At 42.5% G+C, this 25,362-nt stretch overlaps 1 protein-coding gene across 1 annotated transcript; it reads left to right on the plus strand.

Annotated features, from left to right (window-relative positions):
• On the plus strand, positions 1–24,699 carry RPN1 (ribophorin I). The gene is made up of 10 exons (XM_080683941.1): positions 1–341; positions 1,806–1,870; positions 8,716–9,022; positions 14,786–14,995; positions 16,378–16,570; positions 17,984–18,083; positions 20,075–20,213; positions 20,461–20,580; positions 22,529–22,774; positions 24,037–24,699. Exons 1-10 carry the CDS (start codon positions 81–83, stop codon positions 24,217–24,219), a joined length of 1,824 nt encoding a protein of 607 aa, XP_080540067.1. The 5' UTR covers positions 1–80; the 3' UTR covers positions 24,220–24,699.
• Positions 24,700–25,362: the final 663 nt, after the last annotated feature.

Here is a 25,362-nt window from a genome sequence, read left to right on the forward strand (position 1 = left end):
GGGCCCAATGAGCGGCTGCGCGGTGGCCGGAGGCGGGGCGGCGGCGCTCGCGCGGCCTGCAGCTCAGCTCGGTCCTTGTCATGGAGGTCCCTACCTCCTGGCTGCTCGTGCTCCTTCTGCTCGGGGCCTGGGCCCCAGCGCCAGGCAGCGCCTCTCCCGATGCACCGCCATTGGTCAACGAGGACGTGAAGCGCACGGTGGATCTGAGCAGCCACCTGGCCAAGGTGACGGTCGAGGTGGTCCTGGCGCACCCGGGCGGCAGCTCCACGTCCCGCGCCACCTCCTTTCTGCTGGCCTTGGAGCCGGAGCTCGAGGCCCGGCTGGCACACCTCGGCGTGCAGGTGAGTGGGGCGGGCCCTCACTCCTCCTAGCGTTTGTCGTTCGACTCCGCGCCCCTCTCGGCCTCAGGAAAAGCGGGCCCGGGCGTTGGGGCGTTAGCCCCTGGCGCCGGACACGTCAGCGTAAGCCTGCTCGGCGCGGCCCGCGGCCCGCCGGGCTAGCCTCTCCTCGGAGGCTACCGCGGCCGGCCCCGGTGAGCGCGGGCCGAGCGATCCCCCTCGCCCGGTAAAACGAAGATAGCAGCCTCAGGGAAGGGCATGTTCGGCTGCCACTGCGCACCAGACTGGCTCTTCATTCCTCACGACTTAGCGCAGTAGTCCGACTGGAGGACGAATGAATGAGTTAAAATTTAATTTCTTTAATTCAGTATCTGGCTCTATGTAGGTAGGTGCTTCTTTCTAGATATCATTTAATACAACCAGGAATGTAACAGGGGTAGGTTCCGTGTTTAACTTTGTAATCGTTTGAAACCGTTGTTAATATTACACACTTCATAAGGTTGCTATTGAACGCTTTTTAAAAATTTATTCTTAGGTTAGTTTTAAAAATCATGCAAATACTATAAGCCCGTTTAAACTGTACAGAAAGGTAAAGTCCAGTTCTCTACCTTCCCTTTCTGGTTCCCATTCACACTTCCACAAGTTTGCTTGTGTACTTCCAGGTATTTCACCGAACACTTTTAAGACTCTCAAGGAAAGAAAATGTTGGCTTTGGGGATATACAGCTACAGAGCTTTACTTTTTTTTTAAAGATTTTAAAAAATAAATCCTCACCCGAGGATATGTTTATTGATTTTAGACAGAGAGGAAGAGAGAGAGAGAGAGAGAGAGAGAGAGAGGAAGAAAGAAAGAAAGAAAGAAAGAAAGAAAGAAAGAAAGAAAGAAAGAAAGGAAGAAAGAAATGAGAGAAACATCGATTGGTTGCCTCCTGCAGGCACCCTGACGGGACCAAACCTGAAACGTAGGTATATGACCTGGAATCCAACACATGACCTTTCCCTGTATGGGAGGATGCTTTAACCAACTGAGCCACAATGGCCAGGGCCAGAGCTTTGCTTTTTATTGCTGTTTTCATTAGACAACAGCAATCCATTAAGTGATTACCCAATTATTAAGAGAATAGTCATTACGGTATCATATTTCTTCTAAGCACACCTTACTTTCTGACTGAATCTGGAGCTATAAACTGGACTTTATGGAGATTATACTTCTGAAACGACTCCTATTCACATTGTCTATCATGAGCATTTGCTCATTTCTACTCAGGTTTGTGGAAAGATGGATTAACACTTCATTTAAATGTGTGCTGCCACCTTTGAATTGTTACTGAAACTAGAATTCAATCTGTAAAAAGTTCTGGTAGTTTGAATATTTTAGTGAACATTCTGAGGCTGTTGGTTAATTGTTGACTCAAAATTTAGAGGCCAAAAGACATAAAAAGGAATAACCTTTTTTGTCTTTTTATAGGTGAAGGGAGAAGATGAGGAAGAGAACCATCTGGAAGTACGAGAAACAAAAATTAAGGGTAAAAGGTAAACTAATAAATAGTCAGAATATCTATATCTGTATTTGCCTCTTGTTATAGTTTATCCTGTCAGTGTTAGAATCATAAGCTAGGAGGATTACTTAGGAAGTGCCTGGCATATTAAAAGCTGTTTCTTTCTTTCTTTTTTTTTTTTTTTAATATATTTTATTGATTTTCTACAGAGAGGAAGGGAGAGGGATAGAGAGCTAGAAACATCGATGAGAGAGAAACATCGATCAGCTGCCTCCTGCACACCTCCCACTGGGGATGTGCCCGCAACCAAGGTACATGCCCCTGACTGGAATCGAACCTGGGACCTTTCAGTCCCAAGGCCGACGCTCTATCCACTGATCCAAACCGGTTAGGGCTAAAAGCTGTTTTAATTAATATAGTGTGTGGTAGCAAGCAACAGACTCAACATATTTTGGGCCCATTTATGATATTGTCTCTGATAACTTGCTAAAATTAGATTCCCCTAACAGTGGCAGTTTATTTTACAACAGGAAAGCAGTTATTTTCTATCCCAGGTCTCTAATCTGTGTAGCCCTAGGGATCCCCATCCAATAGATGAGAACTCCAAACTGTTTGCCTCAGCAGATATCCTCTCATCAGTGGCTAGCTACTATCCTGTTTCCCAGGGGCAGACAGCACCCTCACTTTCAAGACTTCAGGGCATGGAAAGTGATGCCTCTCTGTAGGAAGTAGACTGAGCTCTTTAAATGCTGGGGTTGGCCTGGTTCTCAGCTTTAACTTCAGCATAGCTTGGGGCCTGACACTTATTAGTTATTTATATTAAAACACTTTATTAAGGAGCCTGCAACTGAGGTTTGTGCTCTTTTTTTTTTTTTTTTTTTTTTTTTTCCTGAGGTTTGTGCTCTTGACCAGAATTGAACCCAGGACCCTTCAGTCTGTGGGCTGATGCTCTAACCATTGAGCAACTGACTAAGAGGATACTTTAATTTTTATTGATTTTTATTATTATTTTTTAAAATATATTTTTATTGACTTCAGAGAAGAAGGGAGAGGGAGAGAGAGAAACATCAATGATGAGAGAGAATCATTGATTGGCTGCCTTCTGCATGCCCCCTACTGGGGATTGAGCCCACAACCCGGGCATGTACCCTTGACCGGAATCAAACTCGGGACCTTTCAGTCCGCAGGCCGATGCTCTATCCACTGAGCAAACTGGCTAGTGCAATTTTTATTGATTTTAGAGAGAGAGGGAGAGAGAGAGAAACATTGATGTGAGAGAGAGACATAGATTGGGAGGTATGTGCTCCGACTAGAGAACCCCCAAACCTGGGTATGTGTCCTGACCAGGAATTGAACCTGTGACCCTGCATTGCACAGGACGACACTTCAACCAGCTGAGACACACTGGCCAGAATGAGGATTTTTTTTTCCCATTGATTTTAGAGAGAGAAAGAAACATCCATTGGTTTCCTCCTGTACATGCCCTGACTAGGGTTCAAACCCTAAACCCAGGTATGTGCCCTAACTGGGAATTGAACCTGTAACCTTTTGGTGTATAGGACTATTCTTTAACTAACTGGGGTAGCCTGCCAGGGCAAGAAAAAAATCTTGGGATCTTAAATGACTATCTTCTATATATATAAAAGCCTAAGCGACCAGTCGACTGGTCTCTATGACGCACACTGACCACCAGGGGGCAGATGCTCAATGTAGGAGCTACCCCCTGGTGGTCAGTGCGCTCCCACAGCGGGAGTGCTGCTCAGCTAACCAATAGGCGCCAGACACTGGGCTCATGGCTGGTGAGAGCAGCTGCAGCAGTGCGAGCCTCTCCCACCTCTGTGGCAGTGCTACCAAGTGGCGGCAGGCGCAGTGGGGCCGGGATAAGCGGGAGTGGCGTGGTGCCCGGCCTGGGCTCGGGCTCCTCCCTGGCTGCCTGCCGCTTCACGCACTACTGGACCCCTTGGGGGATGTTGGACTGCCAGTTTGATAGTCTGGCATCTCTCAAGGGGTCCCAGATGGCAAGAGGGTGCAGGCCAGGCTAAGGGACCCCACCGGTGCACAAATCCGTGCACCGGGCCTCTAGTTAAAAATAATTGACAGAGCCCTAGCCAGTTTTGCTCAGTGGATAGAGTGTCAGCTTGCAGACTGAAGGGTCTCGGGTTCAATTCCTGTCAAGGACATATGCCCAGGTTGTGTGCTTGATCTGTGAGGGCAGCTTAACCCTACCCAAGCAGTAACAGGATGCTTGCTTATCTATAACTAGAGGTCCGATGCACGAAAATCGTACTAGAGTAGGCCTTCCTTCCCCTGGCTGCCAGCAGCGGCTTCCCTTCAGCCGCTGGCAGGCATCCAGAACCTGGACTTCTTTTGTAGCCTGGCTTCGTCCGGAAGGTCGTTTGGTCTAATTAGCATATTACGCTTTTATTATTATAGATGAGCCTAGCCCTTGCTTTCTGCACCGTGCAGACCCACATCCTGGAACAATGAGTTTGCAGAGGCTTTGAACGGAAGCCAAGTCCCCAGGTGTTAGCAGGTTAGAGGTCTGTTATAACCTACTTTTCAGCAAAATAGCTTTTAGAAAAACCCACACAAGACCCGGAAGCAAGAAACAGAATCTGGAGCTATATAAGACTGGGTTCAGCAGGATAGAGGCACTCAGTTTTTGGGAACTGATTCCCCTGAGCCAGCAGTGCTGCTTTTGGAATAAAGGTGAATTTCTGCATCTTCCAGGTGCTTGGTGGTCTGTCTTCCCGACTCTGGTTACTTTGCTGTTAAAGATCCCCAGTAGGGGGTGTGCAGGAAGCAGCCGATCAATGACTCTCATCATTGATGTTTCTTTCTCTCTCTCCCTCTCCCTTCCTCTCTGAAATCAATAAAAATATATTTAAAAAGATGACAATTAAAAAAACTTTTCCTCATTTATTTATTTATTTTATTTTTTAAAAAATATATTTTATTAATATTTTTCAGAGAGGAAGGGAGAGGGATAGAGAGCTAGAAACATTGATGAGAGAGAAACATCGATCAGCTGCCTCCTGCACACCCCCCACTGGGGATGTGCCTGCAACCAAGGTACATGCCCTTGACCAGAATCGAACCTGGGACCTTTCAGTGCCCAGGCTGATGCTCTATCCATTGAGCCAAACTAGTCAGGGCTCCTCATTTATTTTGAAATTTTTAATAATAATTGGTTCTAACAATAACTGTTTTTAATGCATATGTCCGTACATATATGATTTTACATATGGGTATAAATGGGATCATATTTAAATTTATTATTCTATATAAAGCTTAACGGCAGCATTAAACAAGTCCCATAACCGTAGCATGACAACTTAAATATTTTTGTTCTGGACCATTTCAACTTGCAGATATATTTTACATAGTTTTAATTACTGTGTGATCCTACTTTAAAGAAAATATTTTTTATATTATTTAGTTTTATGTGATTCTACCTTTTAATCTTTTTTTCTCCCACATAATAACATTTCCTCTTTTCTGTGTGATCTTCATAGTTTCCTTTTATTACATGTAATCCTTGAGTTGCTTTGATTTGATCTACAAAAACATTGTCTAAGGAGCCAAATTATAACACATGTTGATTACCTTGATTTTCCTATTATAGTCTCAGAATGCATGAAATGGGCATCTTCACCACCCTCGGATGCCAGATCTGAGTTAGCCTTAAATAAGTTTCTATTAAATCCCTTCTCCCTTGTTAATATTTCAGAGACTCCTTTCCCTCTGTTGCTATTTAAGGAGGCTGTCTGTGCTTACTTGCTGTGACTCATGGCCTATAGCACATTCCTTGGAGAGGCAGGATGGCATCCTATCTAATAAAGAGGGAATATGCTAATTAACCATCACTCCATCACAAAGATGGCTGCACCCACAGCTAAGCCAAGTTCCCATAAGGAGCCTTAACAAGCAATCAGCAGGGACCTGAGGCTACGCCCTCCCCCGCCCCCGTGGGGCTTGACATGGGACCTCAGGCCGGCAGGGTTTGACAGGGGATCTCAGGCTGCGCCCCCCGCCCCCGTGGGGCTTGACATGGGACCTCGGGCCGGCAGGGCTTGACAGGGGATCTCAGGCTGCGCCCCCCAACCAGTGGGGCTTGACAGGGGACCTCAGGCTGCCTTCCACACCCGGCAGGGCTTGATAGGGGACCTCAAGGTGCGCTTCCCATCCTGGTGCTGGGCTAAGGGACCTCAGGCTGCTCCCCCCCCCACCCCGCCCTGCTCCAGCGCCAGGCTGGGGGACCTCAGGCCACGCCCCCCACCAGGTGGGGCTTGACAGGGGATCTCAGGCCATGTCCAACACCTGGTGGGGCTTGACGGGGGACCTCAAGGCACGCCCCCCCACCTTGGTCTGGGCTGGGGGACCTCAGGCCATGCCCCCCATACTGGTGCCAGGCCAGGGGACCTGAGGCTATGTTCCCTGCCTGGCGGGGCTTGACAAGGGTGGGACTATCCAGGTCTGGATCTATCCCAATGAGGGGGGGGGTGGCGGCCAGGTCTGGGTCTCACAAGATTTTGAGGCGCATGTGGGTGGGCAGGGACTTGATTCTGGGTCCCATGGTGTGCCCCAGACTCTGACAGGAGGAAGGTTTTCATATACATTTTACTAATTTTCTTTCATCTCTGTCACTTCTATTATAGAGAAAGGGCAAATAGCAATATTAAATTGTTTCCTCTAATTAATCCCCTTTTAATGTGCACGAATTTCGTGCACCGGGCCACTAGTCTATACTAATAAAAGGGTAATATGCTAATTATACCGGGAAACCTTCCGGATGTCCTTCTGGACAAAGCCATGGTGGTGGGGCTGAGGCAGAGGCTGTTAGGGGTGATCAGGCCAGGAGGAGAGGGCAGTTGGGGGTGATCAGGCCGGGGGGGGGGCAGTTGGGGGCGAGCAGGCCGGCGGGGGGCGGCAATTGGGGTGATCAGGCCGGCAATGGGGGGCAGTTGGGGGCGAGAAGGCTGGCAAGCAGAGTGGTTAGGGGTGATCAGGCAGGCAGGCAGGTGAGCAGTTAGGAGCCAGCAGTCCTGGAGGAAGGATAGAGAGATAGAAACGTCAATGAGAGAGGAAGTCATCGATTGGCTGCCTCCTGCATGGCCCCCATTAGGGATTGAGCCCACAACCTGGGCATGTGCTCTGACTGGGAATCAAACCGAGAATCAAACCAGAGACCTTTTCCTTCCTGGGGCGACGCTCAACTGTTGAGCCACGCCAGCCGGGCTTCAATAAGATTTGATGTTCACAATAATGACTCTAGAGCACTGAATGGTTCTGAATTATCAAAGCAAGATTCAGTTATGTTGGGAGTATTTAACATGAAAATTAAGCCTGAGGTCCCTTAGCCCAAATTGTGTTGATGGGCTGGGGGGGAGATAGAGATTAAGAGATTAATAATCTAGGCAAGAGATAATGGTTTGAATTGAGGAGGAGGCAATGGAAAGCCAGGAAGGGATGGATTTGAGAGACGTTCTAAGGCAGGATAAATCCAATATTCTGTAATTGGGATAGGGTAGTGTGAGGCATCAGAAAATGCCTGAGGTTTCTAGCTTAGAATTGGTTAGATGGTAGCAATATTAATAGAGATAGGAAATTAGGATCATGAATGGTATTAGATATTGGATATGTTGAATTGCTTGTGGGGTAGTCAGTGGAGTTGTCTGGTAATGAACATTTGAAAATTTGAGTTTAGATCTCAGGACAGAGAATGGGACGAGAAGCAGAATTGGGACTTGAAACCAAGAATTGGTTAAGACTGTTTCTGGAGAAGGTATAGGGCTTACTATATTTTGAGTAGGTACTTCAGAGTAGTGTTATGAAGTATAAAGATATGCCTGGTGAAGACCTTTAAGGACTCTAAATACCATAGAAGCATGTTAAAAAGCCTTCAGTTTTCCACAACTGGTTTCTGAGTCTGTAAGGAATTGTTCTCCTAGCATAATAAACTCAGATTAATTTTTTGAGTTAATTCTCTATATGAATTTTAGTAATTTTCAGGCCATCTCTTTTTCTTTAAGATGCTAACAGCTTTATTTCCTTCTGGTTATGAGAGTATAAGCTCATTATGAAACAAATTGGAAAAACAACAAAATGAAGCTTATCCTCCTATCCTGAGACGGTTACCATTAAACATTGTGTGGAACATTCATTGAGACACTTTCTTCACATACAATTGTATATATGTATGTTTTTAAAAGGAATCACACTGTTTCTTTTGTAAACTAATTTGTTATTTACATTGTACATGGATATGTTTAATATAGATAGATCTAAGTATCTTCTTTAGTGGCTGCCAATATCCTATTGTGTGGCCCTCTACTAGAATTTTTTAAACTGTTATCCTATTGGACATTTATGTTGTTTTATACTTTTACTATTATAACCAATCTTGAGATGAATATCCAGATATTTATCTTAAAAGGTTTTAATTAATATGTTAAAGGTGATCTCTTAAATATAACTGCTTTTATCTTTTTGTGGTTGTTATTTTCTCTCTCTTTTTTTTATTGTCTAAAGTTTTACATATGTCTCCTTTTCCCAATTGACCCCCCTCCCCCAGCCTTCCCAGTCGGGGCAAGCTCCCACCACCCCAGTGTCTGTGTCCATTGGTTATGCTAATATGCATGCATACAAGTCCTTTGGTTGCGGCCCCCCCCCCCACCCCCCCGCCATTTGTCTCTGGATCTATTCTTGTTCATCAAATTATGTTGATCATTATATCCCACATATGAGTGAGATCATGTGGTATTTATCTTTCTCTGACTGACTTATTTCGTGCTTTTATCTTGGGTACAAAATTTTGCTGTGACTGAGTTCCTAGCTGTTTTTAATTTCCTTAATTCTCTTGCCTCATTTTTCCTGCAGTGGTAGATTCTTCATGGTCAAGTTACCAGTTGCTCTTGATCCTGGGATGAAGATTTCAGTCATTTTGGAAACAGTCTATACCCATGTGCTTCAGCCATATCCAACCCAGATCACTCAATCAGAGAAACAGTTTGTGGTGTTTGAGGGCAACCATTATTTCTACTCCCCCTATCCCACAAAGACACAAACTATGCGTGTGAAGCTTGCCTCTCGAAATGTGGAGAGCTACACCAAGTTGGGAAACCCCACACGATCTGAGGACCTCCTGGATTATGGACCTTTCAGAGATGTCCCTGCTTATAGTCAGGTAGGCTCATGTGGAGTCTTGTTCATCCCTGTCTACTTCAGAGAAGGTCTTCTAGAGCGGCAACTAGTTAGTTGATAGGGTTGGGTGGTGTAGGGTAGGTGGAAATCCAAGATCAGTTTTTTAACCTGCTGTGGAATGACTCCATGGGGTCATTGTTCTCTTGGGAGTACATATAGAGGCTGTGAGTTTAGGAAGACAATTATTTATTTATTTATTTATTTATTTATTTATTTAAAAAACTTTATTGTTGAAAGTATATATGTCCTAGGAAGACTTTTTAAAGCAGATAGCATTTGGAGAGTTGGAGTGGAAGTTGGGGGAGAAGGAAACAAGGCATTGTAGACAGAGGCAATAAGAAGGTCAAAGGCTTGCCCTAGCTGGTTTGGCTCAGTGGTTAGAGTGTCAGCCTGCAGACTGAAGGGTCCCAGGTTTGATAATCGGTCAAGGGCACATGCCTGGGTAGCAGGATCAATCCCCAGTAGGGGCATGCAGGAGGCAGCCAATCAATGATTCTCTCTCATTGATGTTTCTGTCTCTCTCTCCCTCTCCCGTCCTCTCTGAAATCAATAAAAATATATCGAAAAAAGGACAGAGGCCTGAGGATAAGAACACAGATAGGAACCCTGGCTGGGTGACTCAGTTGGTTGGAGTGTCGTCACATACACAAAAAGGTTATGGGTTCGATTCCCAGTCAGGGCACATACCTAGGTTGTGGGTTCAACCCCTGGTCAGGGTGCATACAGGAGGCAGCTGATCAATGTTCTTTTTTTTTTTTTCCCCCACCCACCCCCACCCCCCTGATCAATGTTGCTCTCTCTCTCTCCCTGCCCCCCTTCCTCTCTCTAAACATATCCTCTGATGAGGATTGAAAAAAAAAGAGATGGGAAAATATGTGGTGTGTTGTCTAGTGTGGCTCGAGTAGCTGCTGTGGGTAGTAAAGCTGGCGCCATTACTGAGCCTAGGGTTGGGCCTTAAAGGTAGAAGGAACAATTAAATCTTAAAAAAGATTTTGTTACGGAAAATTTCAAACATATGTGAAAGTATGAAGAATAGTATAACAAACTCCCGGTACACTCATCACTTAGATTCAGTGGTTATTAAGATATCAGCACGCTTGCTTCAGCTGTCCTTTTTTTTTTTCTGTAATAATTTAAAGCAAATCTTAGGAATTATATCATTTCACCCTATGTTTTCTTCCTCTTTTTTCCTCCTCTGTTTTCTCCTTCAAATGTCATTTTACATAGTTAGGGCTGTTCATTTTGGGTTGTTTTTAACTTTTAAGAATGCTTTCTATAGATTTAATTTTTTAAAAATTAAAATTCTTACATTTTCTTTTTTAATATATACATTTTAATTGATTTCAGAGAGGGAAAGAGAGGGAGAGAGAGATAGAAACATCAATGATGTGAGATGATCATTGATTGGCTGCCTCTTGCAGGCTGCCTACTGGGGATTGAGCCTGCAATCTAGACATGTGCCCTGACTGGGAATCAAACTGGCTACCTTTTGGTTTCTGGGTTGACACTCAACTGCTGAGCCACACTGGTGGGGCTAAATGCTAAATCTTTAATTAGACTCATGAAAAAGAAAAGAGAGAGGACCCAGATAAAATCAGAAATGAAAGAGAAGTATAATGGATCATAAGAAAATACTATGAACAATTGTTTGCCAACAAGTTGAATAACCTGGAAGAAATGGATACATTTCTAGAAACATACAGTCTTCCAAAAGAATGAATCAGTCAGAAACGGAAATCTGAATAGACTGATAACTACTAACAAAATTGAATCAGTAATCAAGAAACTCCCAACAAACAAAAATCCTATACTGGATGGCTTCACATGGCTTCTTGGGTGAATTTTACCAAACATTCAAAGAAGAATTATCATGTATCGTTCTTAAACTAGTTTCACAAATTCAAGAGGAGGGAAGACTTCGAAGCTCATTTTATGAGGTCAGCATTACCCTAATTCTACAACCAGATATATTACAGAAAAATAAGAAATTATAGGCCAATATCCCTGATAAGCTTAGATGCAAATGTCTTAAACAAAATAGTAACAAACTGAATTCGGCAGTATATTAAAAAGATCGTGTCCATGATTAAATGGGATTTATTTCTGGGATACAAGATTGGCTCAATATCCACAAATCAATTAACATTATACACCACATAAACAGAATGAATGATGAAAACCATATCACATCAATATCACACAAAACAGCATTTTTACAGAATATGGCATCCATTTATGATAAAAACTTACAGCAAAGTGTGAATAAAGGGAACATACCTCAACATAATAAAGGCCATATGTGACAAACCCACATCTTACATCATACTCCACAATGAAAAGCTAAAAGCATTTTCCTTAAGATCAGGAACAAAACATGGATGTCTGCTTTCCCCACCTATATACAACATAGTATTGGAAGTCCTGGACTCAAAAAATTATAAGACATCAAAGAAAGAAATTGAAGATAAAATTAAGTGGAAGCATAAACATGGTTGGACTGTTTTAACATGGTGAAAATGTTCATACTACCTAAAGCAATGTATAGGTTCAGTGCAATCCCTATCAAAATACCAATGGTGTTTTTCACAGAACTGGGACAAAGAATTCTAAAATTTATATGGAACCACAAAAGACCCCTAATAGCCAAAATAATTTTGAGAAAAAACAAAGTTGGAGATACAAAGCTACCTGATATCAAACTATACTATAAGACTGTAGTAATCAACATTATCCTACTGGCATAAAACCAGATGGCTAGATCAATGGAACAAAGTAGAAAGCCCAGAAATAAATCTAAGCCTATATGATCAATTAATCTATGACAAAGGAGGCAAAAAGTACAGTTGGGTAAAGATAGTCTCTTTAACACTTTGTGCACCATAAGTGTCTATAGACGCAGCGGTGGACCTTCATTGGTTTATCTTTTGGACACATGGCTGTTAACTGGTTAATTAATGGTGTTGGTGAAACTGGACCACTTATACCATATACAAGGATAAACTCAAAATGGGTTAAAGATTTAAAGGTAAGACTCAATTATGAAACTTCTAGAAGAAAACAGGCAGTAAACTCTGACATTGCTCTTAGTACTTTTTTTTTTTTTTTTTTTTTTATGTCTCGGGCAAGGGAAACAAATGAAGAAACAAATGGGACTAGATCAAACTAAAATGTTTTTTCACAGCAAAGGAAACCATCAACAAAATGAAAAGACGACCTACTGAATGGGAGAAGATATTCGCCAATGATAAATTTGATAAGGGCTTAATATCTAAAATATATTGGGAACTCATACAACTTAAACCTCTGAAAAACAATCTGTAACAAATGGTCAGAGGACCTGAAGAGACATTTCTCCAAATAATACAGTTGGCCAGTAGACATATGAAAGTATGCTCAACATCACTACTCATCAGAGAAATGTAAATTAAAACCACAATGAGGTATCACCTTATACCTGTCAGAATGGCTATCGTTAATAAATTAAGTTGTGAACTTACACCATACACAAAAATAAACTCAAAATGGAGCAAGGACTTAAACATATGACGAGAAACCATTAAAATACTAGAGGAATCCACAGGCAGAAAAATCTCTGACATATGCCGAAGCAATTTCTTCACTGATACTGCTCCTAGGGCAATGGAAACTAAAGAGAAAATAAACAAATGGGACTACATCAAAATAAAAAGCTTTTGCACAGCAAAGGAGACCATCAGTAAAACAACAAGAAAGACGACTGCATGGGAGAACATATTTGCCAATGATATCAACGATAAGGGTTTAATCTCCAACATTTACAGGGAACTCATGCAGCTTAACAAAAAGAAGATAAACAACCCAATCAAAAAATGGGCAACTGATCTAAATAGACACTTTTCGAAAGAAGACAGAAGGAAGGCCAAGAGACATGAAAACCTGCTCAAAGTCACTAATCAGAGAGATGCAAATCAAAACAACAATGTGGTACCATGTCACACCTGTCAGAATGGCTATTATCAACAAATCAACAAATGACAAGTGCTGGTGAGGATGTGGAGAAAAAGGAACCCTCTTGCACTGCTGGTGGGATTGCAGACTGGTGCAGCCACTGTGGAGAACAGTATGGAGTTTCCTCAAAAAACTAAAAATGGAACTCCCATTTGACCCAGTGATCCCACTTCTAGGAATATATCTCAAGAAACTGGAAATTCCAATCAGAAAGGATATATGCACCCCTATGTTCATAGCAGCACAGTTCATAGCTAAGATTTGGAAACAGCCAAGTGCCCATCAGCAGATGTTTGGATTAAAAAACTGTGGTACATCCACACAATGGAATACTATGCTGCGGTAAAAAAGGAGTTCTTACCGTTTGCAACAAGATGGAGAGCATTATGCTAAGTGAAATAAGCCAGGCAGAGAAAGATAAATATCACATGATCTCACTCATTTGTGGAATAATGAACAACATAAACTGATGAACAAAAATAGATCCAGAAACAGAGAAACATCAATCAGAACGTCAAACCTCAGGGAAGGTAGGGAAGGGTGGGGGTAAGGGAGAGAGATCAACCAAAGAACTTACATGCATGCATGTAAGCCTAATCAATGGACACAGACAACAGGAGGGTGGGGGCATGAATGGGAGGTGGGGGGTAATGGGGAAATAAGGACACATATGTAATACCTTAATCAATAAAGAAATTAAATAAGTTGTGGTGAAGATGTAGAGAAAGAAAACCCTCATGCTTTTTGGCCTAATTGCAAATTGGTGCAGCCAGTATAGAAAACAGTATGGATGTTCCTCAAAAAATTAAAGCCAGTGCTACCATCTGACCCAGCAATCCCGCTTCTGGGTATATGTCCAAAGAAATCCAAAACACTAATTTGAAAAGATATTTGCATTCTTGTGTGCATTGCAGCATTATTTACAATAACCAAAATATGGAATTAACATATCCATCTATTGATGGGTGGATAAAGAGAATGTGGTACATACATGCAATGGAGTAGTAGTTGGCCTTTTGAAACAGTGAATCTTAACCATCTGTTACAACATGGATGGACCTACAAGGTATGCTGAGTGGAATAAGTCAAAAACAGATACCATATGATTTTACTTATATGTGAAATCTAAAAAAATGAACAAACAGAACAGAGACAAACTCTGATGCAGAGAACAAACTAATGGTTGCCAGGTGAAAAGGGGAAGGAACTCAGAAGTATAAATTGGCAGTTACAAAATAGTCACTGGGATATAAAGTGCAGCATAGAGAATATAGTCAGTAATAACTATGGTGTAGATTTATCATGGGATCACTTCATATGTTACATAAATGTCTAGCCACTACTGTACACCTGAAACTAATGTAGTATTGAGTGTTGGCTATAATTGAAAAATGGAAAAAATTAAAACTATAAGGAAAAAGTACAAATAATCTTTAAATCTGCTTCCTATATGTGTTGTTCTTATGTATTGCATTTCAGAATATGTTTTTTCTCACGTAGTTGCTGTAAGTAGAGTGTAGAAGTTTTTTGTTTTTTTTTTTAAATAAGTGATATTTGTGTTGGAACTTAAAAGAATTTTGTATATCCTATTTTTCTAATTAATAACATGAATATTTCCATATAATATTAAAAATTCTTAGTAAATTTTTTAAAATGTTGCATACATTAGATACATTATAATTTAATCATTCTGTTGCTTATATGTAGCTTCTAATCAGTTTGATTTGAACTTTGAACTACTTGTTTCCTTCTTCTACAGGATACTTTTAAAGTACATTATGAGAACAACAGCCCTTTTCTTACTATCACCAGCATGACCCGAGTCATCGAGGTCTCTCACTGGGGTAATATTGCTGTGGAAGAAAATGTGGACTTGAAGCACACAGGAGCTGTGCTTAAGGGACCTTTTTCACGCTATGATTACCAGAGGCAACCCGATAGTGGTATATCTTCCATCCGTTCTTTTAAGGTATGGAGTGTTAAGCTTGGACGTTGGTAAAAACTATGACTTTGTCATATTTCTTCTTTCTTTTACTTTTTGAAAGTAGCTAAATATGGGCAGTTGTTTAAGATTAATTGGTGTTTTTTTTTTTTTTTTTTTAAATATATTTTATTGATATTTTACAGAGAGGAAGGGAGAGGGATAGAGAGCCAGAAACATCGATGAGAGAGAAACATCGATCAGCTGCCTCCTGCACACCCCCCACTGGGGATGTGCCCACAACTACAGTACATGCCCTTGACCGGAATCTAACCCGGGACCCTTGAGTCCGCAGGCCGACGCTCTATCCACTGAGCCAAACCGGCCTCGGCTTAATTGGTGTTTAAGTGGTTGGGTGACAGGGTTAGAACCAAGAGAAAGAATCTTTAAAAAAATGCCCTCATTGCCCTAGCCTGTTTGGCTCAGTGGATAGAGTGTGAGCCCATGGACTGAAGGGTCCCGGGTTCGATTCCTGTCAAGTGTACATGCCTGGGTTGCGGGCTCGACCCCTAGTAGGGGCATGCAGGAGGCAGCCAATCAATGATTCTCTCTCATCGTTGATATTTCTATCTCTTTTTCCCTCTCCCTTTATCTTTGAAATCAATTAAAAAAAATGTGTATATGTATACATATATATAATAAAAAAATATATACAAGAAAAAATATACTATTCACATATGCATATAAAAATGCCCTCATTTATATAACTAGGTTATGTTTTTTTAAAGAAAATTTAATAGAAAAAGGAAAAACATAATACCACCCTTCATAATTAAAATTGCTGACATTTTAATATTTTTTCTTTTACGCTGTTTTAAAAAAAGCAATTGATCATACTTTATAGTTTTATCTTTTTTGTCTTATAAATGAAATCTTATAAGCATTTTCATGTACTTACATATTACAGAAGGGTTTGCTGTATGAAAAATATATTACATTTTCTCCCCCTGATTATCAAAATATGCTTCCAGATTTGGAAGCTACAATAAAGAATATATATTATGTGGAGAAAACCCTTCTATAACCTTGCCTGTCACCTAGTTATTTGATGTAATTTCTTCCATCTTTAGTTTCCCTCTGTATAATAACTTTCAGATTGTTTTTACCTTTGTTCTGTCTTTGGTATTTGCAAAGGTAATTATGATTCTCTTTATTATTTACTTGTGGAAGAATTTGGCTATTGACCTTTCTGAGAAGTAGATTTGATATCTAGACATTTTGAAGCCTTGGGGGAAAAGTTAGCCTCTAGATTGTTTATAGTTTGGGGATTATTATAATTGAGTAGTACGAGGATGTAGATTTTGGTGCAGAAAGTATTTTCTCTATTTAGGATTAATTCCTCTGAAAAATGTATGTTCATTTTCTTGCAGACCATTCTTCCCGCTGCTGCCCAGGATGTTTATTACCGGGATGAGATTGGCAATGTTTCCACCAGCCACCTCCTTGTTTTAGATGACTCTGTAGAGATGGAAATCCGGCCTCGTTTCCCTCTTTTTGGAGGGTGGAAGACCCATTACATCGTTGGCTACAACCTACCAAGCTATGAGTACCTCTATAATTTGGGTCAGTCTTAGTAAGGGAGTAGAAAACGGAGAGACCATCTTTTTCTTTAATTTCTTGCAGTTATTATTATTATTATTATTTCACAATTGCCAGTCCTTCTAGATGGGGAGAAAGAATATTTTCTTATCATTCTTAAAAAGGCTGAGATATTATGCCTGGCCGGCGTGGCTCAGTGGGGGTTGAATCTTTGCCAGTCTTCAGTATTTGGCATTTTCTCTTGAATCTTTTCTTCATTTAAAACTTTTCTTCTTGCCTTAGCTGGTTTGGCTCAGTGGATAGAGTGTCGGCCTGCAGACTGGGGGGTCCTGGGTTCGATTGTGGTCAAGGGCACATGCCCAGGTTGTGGGCTCATCCCCAGTAGGGGGTGTGCAGGAGGCAGCCAATCAATGATTCTCATCATTGATGTTTCTATCTTTCTCTCTCTCTCTCCCCCTTCCTCTCTAAAATCAATAAAAATACATTAAAAAATAAAACGTCTTTTTATCTTTTTACCTTATCATAAGGCATTATCTGTTTATTCATTCACATTCCTCATAGGTTAGCCTTCATTTATAAAATGATTTTTTTCTTTTATTTCTAAAATTTTTCCTGAGTTCTGAAACTTTTCTGAATTTCTATAAGTCTGATTTATATTGCTCTTTCATAACTTGTGTCATTTTCATAATATCTTTAGCTTGTTTGAAGTAGTAGGAACAAATTTAATTGGTTTTGTGGGCATGTCTTCTGGTATGCTTTCATTTTCTCTAGGGATTTTTTTTTGTAACTTAAAAAATTATTTTAAATTATAGTTGACATAAGTTTTTAAAATATAACTTAATATAAAAAGGGTACTGTCCTGGAAGGGGAGCTCTGGTGGGCTTTTCAAAGTGCTCAGGGACTAGACTGCTCTAGACTTACAAATCTTCTGCGGCCCATTTTACTTACCCACTGTGCAGGGTGTAGGACTCTTGAGTTTTAGTTGCTCTTCTCCAGCTGGCCTGCCATATTCTCAAGTGAACACTATTGTCTGTCAGGGGCTCTTCTTTTCTCAGGTCTATCAGTTGCCCTGTTGCTTCCTTCTGCTTTATCATTTACAGACACTAGTAATGTGTAGGTCGTGTGGCTGTTGGTGTTTTGTGGACTACACCCCCTTGTATTTTGGAGTTTGTGGAGATGCCATGGTACCTAGTTTTGTTGTGAATATGGTCCATGGGTTTTTTATTATGTTATGTAGTTGCTCTGTCTTTATGTGGAAATTGGGGAAGACCCAAAATCTATGCTTCTACCACCATCTCTGTCTTCCAGAGTCTCCTAGTGCATTAACTTCAGATAGCATCTTTACTCCTCTCTGTGTAAGATGGGAGTGTACTCCCTCTTTCTCCTGTCCTATTTTCTGTTTTTCACATCATTGCATGTGTTTGCTTGATTCTTCAGGTGACCAGTATGCACTGAAAATGAGGTTTGTGGACCACGTGTTTGATGAGCAAGTGATAGATTCTCTGACTGTGAAGATCATCTTGCCCGAAGGAGCCAGGTGAGTGTGACTGTTCCTTTCCTCTGTTCCCATTTCTCTGATGGTGCCCTTGGTTACTCAAAATCTGTGTGGAGGAGGCAGTATATAGTTTAAAGTGCTCAGTATATAGTTTAAAAATATATATATTTATTGATTTTAGAGAGGAGGGGAGAGGGAGAGAGAGAGAAACATCAAGGGTGAGAGAGAATCATTGATTGGCTGCCTCCCGCATGTCCCACACTGAGGATTGAGTCTACAACCCAGGCATGTGCCCTGACCGGAATCAAACTGTGACCTCCTGGTTCATAGGCCAATGCTCAACCACTGAGCCATGTCGGCCGGGTGTCAGTATATAGCTTTGACAGAAGCCTGTAGGGACCTTTTGACTGGAGTTTAAATGGAAAAGTTAGATTCAGATGAGGGAACAAGATTTATTTATGAAAAAATCCTCAAACACAGTGCTTTTGTGTGACAGGAGCAATATCCAAAGTCACCTTAGGAGGCCACAGTGATGGCCTGAATCTGATGGGATGATCTGCAATAGGAAATAATTCAGAGTCAGGACAGTCAGGCAGCCCTTGTGCTATGTTAATAGAATGAAGAAGAGCCCTGGCTGGTTTGGCTCAGTGGATAGAGCATCAGCCTGCAGACTGAAGGGTCCTAGATTCAATTCCGGTCAAGGGCACATACCCGGGTTGCAGGCTCGATCCCCCAGTAGGGGGCGTGCAGGAGGCAGCCAATTGATGATTCTTTCTCATCATTGATATTTCTCTCTCTCCCTCTCCTTTCCTCTCTGAAATCAATAAAGATTAAAAAAAAAAAAGAATGAAGAAGGATAATGGAGCAGTGCCTCCGTTTTATCCTGGGTTCCATAGACCAGGTTCAGAAAGGTGGGCATGGGAGGGAGAGGAGAGAATCTCAGATGGTGTATTAGGGTTCTACGTTACAAGCTGTAGGAGCTGTCGTTGGTCAAGTTAAGCAGAAAGGAATGAACTTGGAAGAGTAAGAGATATCCTAAAATGACAGCATAAGCTGAGGAACTAGGCTGAGGAAAGCCAGAGCCAGAGTATCTCCAGGACTCCAGTTGGCTGAAACTGATGGACACCCGCAGGGGCACCTGCCCTTGGTGTGAGCGACAAATACTTGTTTGTCACTTTACTCTTGATTCATTTTATTTTATTTTATTTTATTTTTATTTTTTTAATATATTTTATTGATATTTCACAGAGAGGAGGGGAGAGGGATAGAGAGTTAGAAACATCGATGAGAGAGAGACATCGATCAGCTGCCTCCTGTACACCCCCCACCGGGGATGTGCCCGCAACCAAGGTACATGCCCTTGACCGGAATAGAACCTGGGACCCTTCAGTCCACCGAGCCAAACCGGTTTTGGCACTCTTGATTCATTTTAAAGGGAAACATCTACTTGGCCTCCTTGGGTTATTTGTCTACTCTGATCACCAGAAGGAGAGGCACCTTGATTGATCTTCCTGTGGAAGACATTCAGTTGGGGAATGGGTAGTTCCTCCAAGTAAAACTAGAGTACTGTTGACTAGGAGAAGGGAGAATGAGTCTGTGCAGGCAAAAGCAGGACATGTCCAACTATACCCTATAACAAATTTTCAGTCTGTGAAGGGACAGAACATTTGGAGTAACTTTTCAAGAGCCTCTTCAAGTCCCTGAGAGGCTCTCATTGGGTAGAATGCACACAAAGTTCTGAGAGCTGTGTGACTCCAAGGGGTAGGCCAGTACTGGTGAGCCCTTATGAGTGCAGGTTGCAGGGAGACAGACAGTTGTTGCCTTAGCAGAAAAATGGTCTCATACTCAGGACTTTCTGGCAGTGGGTCGGGTGGTCAGATGTTCCTGGTGCTGGAAGGGGAGCAGAGTGGAGTGTGAACTTAGTAACCCTGAAAGCCCCCCTGGATTGAGCCTTGGAATTTTCCAACCCTAAATAAACCTAGTTGGTCAGTGCAGTTTGTCTGAGGCTATATTTTATTCCCATCTGCCTCCAGGAATATCCAAGTTGACAGTCCCTATGAAATCAGCCGTGCCCCAGATGAGCTGCACTACACCTACCTGGACACATTTGGCCGCCCTGTGATTGTTGCCTACAAAAAAAATCTGGTAGAACAGCACATTCAGGACATTGTGGTACGTGACTCTACTGTTCTGTCTCCTATGCCTCCATTCACAGAGAGTGGGTGCTGGGGGCCAGGTCTTACCCATCTTTCCCTCCTTGGGCTGGAGTGGTTTGAACACAGCATCCTCAGGGGGTAGGGCTGGGCAGGTGGGGTGGGGCAGCCTGGATGATTGTTGGCTAGGTGAAGCCCCTTTTGGCTCCCAGGTTTCTGAGTCCATGTAGGTCTGTCAAAACCCATCTTCTTGCTTCTCCCTCCAGGTGCACTACACATTCAACAAGGTGCTCATGCTGCAGGAGCCCCTGCTGGTAGTGGCTGCTTTCTACATCTTGTTCTTCACAGTCATCATCTATGTCAGATTGGATTTTTCTATCACAAAGGTACCCTTGTGTTTTTCTTCTTGTCAGTTTGTCATTTTGCACCCTTGATAATGTATTTCACTAGCCTTACTGAGCATTGGTCGTCACAATAGACCAAGGTAGCACCTTGTGGCCCAGAAGATTATCTGCTGCCTGTGGCTTCTGCTAATCCTTTCTGTAAAGATACCTTGTTTTTGTAGCTGTGATCATGGAGCACGCACAGGTTGCTAATGGTGGGTGAGTACTGTGGAAAAAAGGCAGCAGATACAGTGTGTACTTTTGAGGGCCCGAAAAGGCTACCTTGAGTAGGTGAGGTGCAGAAAAGGTGGGAAGGGCACTCAGCCAGAGGGAACAGTTTGTGGGACAGCAGAGAGGGCTCACAGGGACCTGTGGGTAGCAGTAGTGTAAATGTAAGCAAAAAAGTTGATCCAGCTGGTTCCATAAACCAGTAAGGCTGCCCAAGGCTCAAGGTAGTGCAGTTGGGACAGCTGCTAACAGACTTTGTTATGCAGAAGGGTTGAGTCTAGGTTTTATTATGAAATAGCCCTATCTTTTAAGCTATAAAAATTGCTTTTTTATTGATTTAAAAAAAATTTCACATTTATAGAAACATTACAAGAAAGATAAAAACTAACTCTTGTATACTCATCACCTAGACATAGCAGTTAACATTTAATCTCTATACATCATTATTTTTCCTGAACCATTTGAGAAGTTTGCAGACATTTGTGCTCCTTTAGCATTGAATACTTAAGCGTGTATGCAACCTGAGAACAAGGGTATTATCTGACATAACCACGATGCAACGATCAAATTCAGGAAATGTAATTCAGTCCATGTTCAAATGCTGCTGACTATCCCAGTGATAACTTTTATAGCAATTATTTTTCATACTTCAGAATCCAATTCAGGATCATGCAGCTCATTTAATTATCATAGCTCCCTAGTCTCCTTTAATCTGGCGCAGTTCCTCAGCCTTTCTTTGTCTTCAATGACCTTGACATATTTGAAGTTTAGAGACCTTTTGAAGTTTGTAGACTGTCCTTAGTTTACATTTATCTTAGGTTTCTTCCTGATTAAATTCAGATTACGCATTTTCGCATTTTTGGCAAGAACACTATAAAGTGATGTTGCATTTGCAGTGTGTCTCAATAGGAGTTCCTAGTGTTGGTGATATTAACACTTTTTTAAAATACATTTTTTATTGATTTCAGAGAGGAAGGGAGATGGGGAGAGAGAGAGAGAGATAGAAACATCACTGATGAAAGAGTATCATTGATTGGCTGCCTCCTGCACACCCCCTACTGGGGATCACGCTCGCAACCAGGACATGTGCCCTTGACTGGAATCAAACCTGGGACCCTTCAGTCCATAGGCAGACAGAGCCAAACTGGCTAGGGCTCCATTGATTTTTGGAGAGATTGGAAGGGAGGGGGAGAGACAGAGAGAAACATCGATGTGAGAGAGACACATTGATTGGTTGCTTCCAGCACATACCTGACCAGAGGCCAGGGATCGAGCCTGCAACCGAGGTATGTGCATCCTGGGCCAGAATCGAACCTGGGACCCTTCAGTCCATGGGCTGACACTCTATTCACTGAGCCAAACCGGCTAGTGCTCCCTTGAAGTATTTTAAGGAGAGACATAATGAACATCCTGGAATCTTGCCCTTACCCGAGCTGAGATTTCTCTTTCCTCAGCACCTTATGTGTTTCATGGTGCACTCTGGCATTAGTACATCCGTTTGTCCGCCCTGCTGGACTTTGAAGTGAACATCTGTTTCATCTTCATGTCCCCAGTCTTTCCCCTTGCTGAAGTGGCCCAGATTCAGTGTTAGTACAAGTTTGATTCTCTGACTTTCCAAGAAGATGGCGATTTTTGTTTGCACAGCTGGGAGTGGGTGATCTTTGGGAGGTGAAGGTTGGAGTGGGTTCAGGCCTGGTTTCGTCTCATACTCTCTCTCCTCCAGGATCCAGCTGCGGAAGCCAGGATGAAGGTGGCTTGCATCACAGAGCAGGTCTTGACCCTGGTCAATAAGAGACTAGGTCTCTACCGTCACTTCGACGAGACTGTCAATAGGTATAAGCAGTCCCGGGATGTGTCCACCCTCAACAGTGGCAAGAAGAGCCTGGAGACGGAACACAAAGCCTTGACCAGTGAGATTGCACTGCTGCAGTCCAGGCTGAAGACGGAGGGCTCTGACCTGTGCGATAAGGTAAGTGTCTTTCAGCACCGAGTCGCTTGGCTCGTTGCTATAGTTGTACCCCACTATCTAGAGCATCATATGGCTGCTCTGTCTGGGTCAGTCAGACACAAGGCACTCTTGCTCACTGCTGGCTTGTGGTGTGATACTGCACCCAGTGGCATTGTGTCGATCCTTGTGGTGGAACAGGAAGTTTGGGTGTCTTGAATCTGAGCTGGGTGTGGAGAAAGCTCTGCTGGATTACATAGCACTGTCTGTCCTCACGGCCGGTACTGACAGCAGCTGCTTCCTCCTTGGAAGCCAGACTGAACCACGTGAGAAGAACCAGACTTAGGAGAAGGGGTTAAGTCCAGGCTCTGATTCAGACTTTGTAAACCTAGGCATGTTATCTCATTTCTGTACCTCAGTTGCCTCACTTGTAAACTGGAATGCTATTAGTATTACCTCATAGTGGTTGTGAAGGTGAAATAAGTTTGACATGCTTGATGTAAAGGGCTGAGAATCCTGCCTGGGACGTGCTGTGTGAGTTCTTGTGGCTTATAAAGGAGGATGGGAACCTCCCCTCCTCCTGGAGGTATCCTTTAGAGTTCCTGACCACATTCTCCATGTGCCTCGCCTGAGCATTCTCCTTATCCTGTGCTGTTTTCTTTATAGCATCTACCATTTTCTGAAACTGTTTATTCATGTGCTTAAGTATTTATAATATGTCAGCTTCTTGTGGGGCAGATGCCTTATCTGTCTTTAGTGCTTTTTCCAGAACCTAGAATCATGCCTAGCACTATGGCTCACTAAATATTTGTTGAATGTTGAGTGAATATGGCTATAAAAGTCCTCAGGCTGACATCGAGTTGGTGATAACATGGGAGTCAGTCAGACCTAATACCACACCCCTGCCAGTAGTCCTTTGCCTATGTGAATTTCTGCACCTAATTTGATAAGCCAAAGGGAAGAGAATGAATGTTCCTTGAGTACCTACTGTGTGCCTGGCACACAGTAAGTGATTTTACATATTTTCCCATTCATTTATTGCAATCCTCTTCTACAGCTAAGGCACAGGGATGGTGAAGGGTTTTGTTCACAAAGGTCAGAGCTTGAAGGAACAGGGTTTGGGGTAGGGGGGTAAGGCTGGCATTTGAAGCCAAGCCTGTCTCCCTTCATAGCCAGCCCCTGTGGCCTGGGAGTTCTGGAATCTATAGGCATGGGAGGTGGTGGGCCTTGCTGAATGAGGGTGAGAGGACCACTCTCAAGCCCTGCCCTGCTCTTGCCTTGGCCAGGTGAGCGAAATGCAGAAACTGGATGCACAGGTCAAGGAGCTGGTGCTGAAGTCGGCAGTGGAAGCTGAGCGGCTGGTGGCTGGCAAGCTCAAGAAAGACACGTATATCGAGAACGAAAAGCTCATCTTAGGAAAGCGACAGGAGCTGGTCACCAAGATTGACCACATCATGGATGCTCTGTAGGCCCTGCCAGTTGTCTACTGGGTGGGCCCAGGGTGCTGCACTTACAGATGGCAGGTGTGTGTGTGTGTATGTGTGGGTGGGGGGATGAACGTTGAGGCCAGTGAATGCTGGCATCTGTATTTTATAAAAGGCCTTCAAGGAAGAGAAGCCAGGCCCTGCCTTAGACAAAACAAGAAGCTTAGTTTTTTCCCCTAAACTGTTCCTTTAAAAAAATTTAAAAACAAACAAACAACTAAGACCACACACACCCCAAAAACTTAAATTCCATTAAAAATAAAATATCTTTGTGTTTTTGAACAAATAAATTTTCAATATTTGATTGGTTTTGTTTTATTCTGAAGCCTAGGATATTCTTTCAAGCCTATAAGCTCCTTGTTTTATGCCCTTCTAATTCCTGATGTTTGAGTATTTTGCAAGTGTACGCATGTTTTTTAAAACATGTGCTAACAAAAGAAAATAAAACAGGGACTGTGAAACATTTGTTTTGTCCTGTTGACAATCTCTCATAACTTAGTAATGCTCTTATCAAGTGATTTTTATTCATTAAATAATGGACTTACTCCTTAGAGCAAGTGTGCATACAAGTATCTATCTATGTATATAAAAGGCAAAGTGACCGACTGTACGTACGTCTGACTGTACGTCTGACCGACCGACCGACTACCGGTGCATATGATGCGCACTGGCAATTTAAAAATAAACGCTGACTCACGCATGCGTGATACATAAAAAGCTCTTGCTGGCGCCAATCACACGCATGTGTTTTGATCTGTCATTGTCGATGGTGAATTTGGTTGTTTTTTGTTGACATTCAGTGTGAACCACATTGCAATTTATTCATCGATCATCCGACTGACCGAGGGGCCAGTACATATGCGCACTGGCAATTTAAAAGTAAACGTTGACTTGTGCATGCGTGATACATATAAAGCTCTCACTGGTGCCAATCGCACGTGTGTTTTAATTTTATAATAATACTACTAGAGGCCTGATGCACGAAATTTGTGCAAGGGCCTTGACCCCCACCGCCACAGCAGCTGCCTCCACCACGGCCCCTGCCCGCTGTGGCTTTGTCCAGAAGGAAGGACATCTGGTCTAATTAGCATATTATGCTTTTATTTATTTTAATTTTATTTTTTTTAT

Source organism: Plecotus auritus (assembly GCF_963455305.1).
Source record: "Plecotus auritus genome assembly, chromosome: 8".
Taxonomy (NCBI): domain Eukaryota; kingdom Metazoa; phylum Chordata; class Mammalia; order Chiroptera; family Vespertilionidae; genus Plecotus; species Plecotus auritus.

Bases quoted from the DNA above. Each gene is read 5' to 3' on its own strand.
- RPN1 (XM_080683941.1), top strand. From the start codon at position 81: ATGGAGGTCCCTACCTCCTGGCTGCTCGTGCTCCTTCTGCTCGGGGCC. The intron at 342-1,805 runs GTGAGTGGGGCG...GTCTTTTTATAG, and splicing joins TGGCACACCTCGGCGTGCAG to GTGAAGGGAGAAGATGAGGA. The intron at 22,775-24,036 runs GTAAGTGTCTTT...TGCCTTGGCCAG, and splicing joins GCTCTGACCTGTGCGATAAG to GTGAGCGAAATGCAGAAACT.